The sequence below is a fragment of the Tetrao urogallus genome (assembly GCF_951394365.1).
Source record: "Tetrao urogallus genome assembly, chromosome: 10".
NCBI classification, from domain to species: domain Eukaryota; kingdom Metazoa; phylum Chordata; class Aves; order Galliformes; family Phasianidae; genus Tetrao; species Tetrao urogallus.
The window spans coordinates 2,659,458-2,665,212 of record NC_136823.1 but is presented as its reverse complement, the minus strand read 5'-3'; the positions used below and the strand labels follow the sequence as shown (position 1 = coordinate 2,665,212).

At 47.0% G+C, this 5,755-nt stretch overlaps 1 protein-coding gene across 3 annotated transcripts; it reads right to left on the bottom strand.

Annotated features, from left to right (window-relative positions):
* Nucleotides 1-237: 237 nt before the first annotated feature.
* RHOA (ras homolog family member A) lies at nt 238-5,317 on the bottom strand (the record flags this gene model as incomplete). 3 transcript variants are annotated; one of them, XM_079540149.1, is made up of 4 exons in its annotated part: nt 238-411; nt 897-1,027; nt 2,541-2,661; nt 5,162-5,317. In XM_079540149.1, the coding sequence occupies 4 exons, from the start codon at nt 5,315-5,317 to the stop codon at nt 238-240; spliced, it is 582 nt and encodes a 193-aa protein (XP_079396275.1). The 3 variants fall into 3 exon arrangements, with proteins under 3 accessions (XP_079396275.1, XP_079396276.1, XP_079396277.1); XM_079540150.1 differs by having other exon boundaries at nt 5,192-5,317; XM_079540151.1 differs by lacking the exons at nt 897-1,027; nt 2,541-2,661.
* Between the last annotated feature and the right edge of the window lie 438 nt (nt 5,318-5,755).

Genomic DNA, 5,755 nt, shown 5'->3' with positions numbered 1-5,755 from the left:
GGTTGGTTAGAGGAATGTTGAGGTTAACCTTGGGTGCACAGATGAATTTGATGCAGATTGTTATAAAAATCATGGTTGGCTTCTAAATACTGGTAGCAAGATGACTCGATTTTTAATCTCTTAAGTAAATTATAGATAATGAAAAAGGCCAGTAATCATACACTAAGATTAATAAACAGCACTTCAAAATTACTCAAGTGCAGGGTGCTGCTTTGGCCATCTTCCTCTGGCCACACTTTATAAGAGAAGGCACCCGGACTTTTTCTTGCCACGCCGGGCTTGCAAAGCAGCTCTAGTGGCCATTTCAAAAACCTCCCTCACACCGTCTTTGGTCTTTGCCGAACACTCCATGTATCCAAATGCACCGATGCGGTTTGCCATATCTCTTCCTTCCTCAGGCTTGACAGGCTCCTGCAACAACACAAAGGAGAGTTAAAACCAAGCGACGTGCTCAGGAAGGAGCTGCAGCGTCTGCACTGATGGCAGACACGCCACTGAAGCCATTTCCTTTTACAACCCGACCATAAACTGCTCACTGTGCAACACACAGCAAGCTGCCCATGCCCACTCGATGCTCTGGGACAGCTGAGATGCACTTTCATAGAATGGGCTGCAAAGGAGCACAGCGCTCATCCAGTTCCAACCCCCTGCTGTGTGCAGGTCGCCAACCAGCAGCCCAGGCTGCCCAGAGCCACATCCAGCCTGGCCTCGAATGCCTGCAGGGATGGGGCATCCACAGCCTCCTTGGGCAACCTGTGCCAGTGCCTCACCGCCCTCTGGGGGAAAAACTTCCGCCTGATAGCCAACCTAAACCTCCCATCTCAGTTTAACACCATTCCCCTTGTCCTATCACTACCCACTTCATGTCTTGTTAAAGCTCTCACAAAGGAACCTGCCTGCTTCATTTTGGCCAGCTCTCGTCTTGTGTGCTCGTCATTCCTCAGGTCCTTCTTGTTTCCTACCAAGATGATAGGCACGTTGGGACAGAAATGCTTCACCTCTGGGGTCCACTTCTCTGGGATGTTTTCTGTTAAAAAAATACCACAAGTGTGAGCACACCAAAACCCAGTTCTGGGGCTGGTTTTCTTTTAAGGCTTCTGCCTGCTGACTTGTAGTAACGAGCTAAAACACACTGATGCCCTTATTCTACTTTCCACACCAGGTGCAAATAGACCTGTTCTGCTGATACCAAAAAGACAAGCTGATGGACACCCAAAATTTTGGTTTCTCTACGTCTCAGTAACCACTTGACAAGGGTTAGCACAAGATTTCAAAGAAGAGAAATCAGAATTCTGATGTGAAGAGTTATGGAATGTTTGGCTTCGAGAGATGCACTGCCTTTATCTCCAGAAGCTAAAGACAGGCACGACCCTGCAGCGTAGCTTTTTACAACACCCAACCCCAACACCAAACCACCACCTGAACTCCCACGCAGTGTCACTCCATGGACTACAGATGCACAGAAACAAACACTGTGCCACTCATTTGTAAGGCAAGGCAAGAAATCAGAACAACCACCAGGGTTTTCTGTCTCCTTGTTTCTTCCTGAGGCAACTCAGGGAGGAAGGGTTTGCCCATAGGATGGATCAGAGGAGTAGGGAGATCTAGTGAGACAGCTCCCAAATAAGCACCAGTGAACAAATGCCACTGGTGACTGATCTTTGCAGAAAATCACTTGTTTAAGAAAATGTTACCACAAAATACGTGGTTGGGAGGCTATGCGGGATGCAGCATTTACCATTTTAACTGGGACGGGAATCAAAGTGCAAGAAATGTTCTGAGTCTTTGCAATAGGAGCCTCCCTACTTCCTTCTTCTCCCCCTCCTCAGAACTGCCTTTTTAAGATCAAACACGTATCTGTGCATCAGTCTTAAATATCAAACACCAAACAATTCAGCCCTGGGCTCTGTGCAGGAGAGGTGCCATCTGATACACAAACATCTGTCTCATTTGGAGCTCAGAAATCTTAAGCAGCTGTGTTCTCTTCTCCACCAAAAGCAGGTGCCACTCACAGGAAAGCAGAGCAGGCCATAAACCCTCAGCCTCTGCAATCCCTTCCAGCAGTGAGAAAGCCTCTCCTCCCCATCCTGAGCCTGCTCCAGGTCAGGTTTCTTCCCCACCATGCAGAGAAAGAGAACTCTGTGTGTTTAGAACCTAGTAATTGGGAGTGCTTCAAACCAAACTCTCTCCTGAATAAAAAGGGTGTGTTGGGAGGAGGAGGACTGACACAAAGCTAACTTTTCCCATTTACAAAGGAAGGGAGTTGGTCAGTTTTCCTGGATATAGTGTGATCTTGAGCACGTAAGAACCTGCCATTTTCAAGGAGAAATAATAATAATAACAATAAATCAAAGTGCCAATCTGTACTGCAAGGTTCCTTAAAGATCTGAACTTACGAAAACCATACATTGCAATAAAGGCAGATTTTGAAGCTGGGAATGCTCTCATCGCAGCACACGAGAATACATTTTAAGGGATGATTTCCAAAGGAATACAGCAACACCCAGGAGCAGTTTTTCATGCGATGCCATCCTGCTTACCTAAACTATCAGGACTATCGATTGAAAAACACATAAGTATAACGTCGGTGTCTGGGTAAGAAAGCGGTCTAAGTCGATCGTAGTCTTCTTGTCCTGCTGTGTCCCACAGAGCCAGCTCCACCTGCAGCACAAAGACCAGGGCAGTCAGCCACCTCACAGGGATGCTGTGATTCTGAAGCAAGAGACCCAAGCACAGTGCACCACGTATTGCAGTCAGTGCCTCATGGGAGCAGAACAGAGCTGCTTTGGCACCAGAACTGCCTGTCCCCAGACTGACTTCCTGCAGCTCGTGAGACCTCCCCTCACATCCACAGCAGTTCTCTGCAAGCACTTGAACGCTTCCAGCAGAAAAGCAAGATGGGGATTAAGGGGACCCAGCTGCACAGGGCTGAGAAGCCATTCGATAGGCATTCCAGGAATACCAGCTGTCAGCAAAAGAGGACTCTCTAAGTATAAACTTTTTAGGATTAAGCATATTTTCAATTGGTTTACAGCTGGAACCCGTAGTGACAGCGAAATGTCAAGCTAATACTTATTTGTGCACAAATTCTTACAACTCCATCTGAGCAGAAATGCAAGCTTGCCATTTGCTTTGGCACACAGCTGGTTTGTGCACCCAGCTTCTTGTGAGCAATTTTATTCAGTTCTGAGTAAGGTTCTTGGTATTTACACTTCTATTTTACTCTTCTCCTTTAGACTCCTTCAGAAAAAAACTCCACAGCAGCTCAGATAGAGACAGACAGAACCAGAACTCAAATGTGAGCTTGAACAGGCAATGCAAACGTCTGGTAACGCTGTAAAGATGCAATGCCTTATCTGCAGACACACAGAACACCGTGACATAAATACAGCAGAATGATTCCTCAGAGCAATCTCTGCATTCACAGCTGCTAATGTGAGCTTGGTGGCACTCACGCTTTTTACAGAGGTATCTGCTGCAGGTTCCCTCACATGATGCTCACATCAGCTCCTTTGCTCTGTCTGAACAAACACATCCCACAGCATCACCGTTCTGTTTTCATGTGGCACTGTGCATTTCTGGGAATGCTTTTCTAAGAGGACAGCAGGCGTGCATCCCTGAGACGGCGCAGCCTGAAGCACTGCTCCACTGCAGGCTTCTGTAACCAGGTTTTCAGAATACAAAGTGCTTGGATAAAACATCATCTGCTTATCAAACAGGCACGGACATTTCCACAGCAGAAAAGGCACCGCTCGAGCTGCTCGTGCCACTTGTACCAAGTGCTGGTGGCACAGAGCTGCACACCGCTGGAATGGCACAGCTCTCTGGCCCACCCATTGAGAGATGCAGGGATTCAGGCAGGAGGGAGTGAGGCTGTGTGACTGGGTGATAATGAACGCCAGATGTATTTGAAACAATTTAAGATCTCGTATCTCAGATATGATAAAGCAGCTGAAGAAGTTGTAACTGTGGAGGGAAATGTGTCTTTGTACTAGCCTAAAAGGATTTCTTTTCTATTCTATCCACATCATATGAGAGCTCTTTTCAGACTCAGATAGCATGAAGTGTAATGACTACAACCACAATTAATCCATACCTCCGACAGCAGGAAATCAAACGCAACAGAACACCCATAACTGGCTCTGATCTTGGCCCAAATCAGAACTGAAACTAAGCAGTTCCAATGCACATCACTGCACCTGAACTACAAGTGACAGGAAGGTATTCTGACCGTGCCTGAACCTACAGTGAAAGGACTGTGGCACAGGGGAGCTCAGCACCACAGCCTGCCACAGAAGACCAGGAAGGTCAACTGTGTGATAATAAACAGACACACGTCATGCTTGCCAAAATTCTGAAAGCAGTTGGCCTTTTGAGGTACAAGGCTCCAGAGCACGCTGCAAAGTGCCCGTTTGACACAGCTCATGCCACTTAGTGGGACACAGACACAGAATGCAGCGTACTCGGCTTTCAGATTGCAGGCTTCTGAAGGCTGGTTCCTGGAGCAGGGGTTTGGGGATTTGTTTGGCAAACTGTGTGACCTCTGAGTCCCATTAATACAAAACTGCTCTTCGAAGTACTGAAAATGAAGCGTATGAGCAATGCATTCACAAAAGAACAACTAAAATTGAAGCTTGGTGAGCACGCCCAGCTGCTAAGATCTGCATTCCTGCAGGCCAGTAGGACAGATGCTGATGAACACTACAAAAATGAAATCCCTTTGAAGTCTGCCAGTCATCTGTTCCAAAGAGGATTCTGCACATTGCCAGGAGCGGGTAGGAAAAAATACTGCTCCAGGAACTTTGTCCTCACAACTGCAGGACCCCATCAAGGCAGGGCTGCCCCTTTGCAGCTGCCCCGTGTTCTCAGCACATCTTTGCTTCAGCACACGGCATTCACCTGCCAGAACTGCTTGTTTTCCACCATCTCAAATTGTAGGGGGTTAGAAATACGTCGTAACAAGAAATATGCTGTAAACAGACACTGGATATGAGCAGGGCAGTATTTTTACTGCATGCAAACACGATGTGTTTAAAAATAAATTGACAAAGTGGGTACTAAAAGCACCTGGACTGCCCACTTATTAAAGAAGCACGCTAATCTCTATGGTGTTCTGAATAAATGCACGTTCCTTTTGATTACTGTAAGCGTGTATACATACCTGCTTTCCATCCACTTCAATATCTGCTACATAATTTTCAAAGACGGTGGGAACATAGACTTCAGGGAACTGGTCTTTGCTAAACACAATCAGCAGGCAGGTCTTCCCACAGGCACCATCACCCACTATAACCAGCTTTTTTCGAATGGCTGCCATAGCTGAAACACAAGAGGACAGCTTATTAATCCTTCCGTCGCAGCTTTTAATTGAGATGCTAATAATTAGCAATCGTTACTAATTATTTCCAATCAATAACAACTTCTAAATCGAGTCTTTCTGCTCTGTGCAGAGACACATCTGGAAAAAGATCTCCATCTTTTTAAGAAAACCACCATGCTGCTGAGGCACCGGGCACGGAAGCGGCAGAAGGGAATGGAAATCAGCATGCTGTAGCACTGCCTCGCCTGACCTGGAGTTTGAGACACGGAACTCCACAGAAACCAAGTGAGCACATCCTGAGAAGCGTGTTTTAGACAATCCAGCGAGCAGTGCTCCAGTCTGAGGGCACTGACACTCTCCCAGGCTGAGCTGTCCCAGCGACCCAGTGCCAGAAGGCTTGGTGAGTCACTGGGGCTGGGGAGTGCCCGTCTGCCA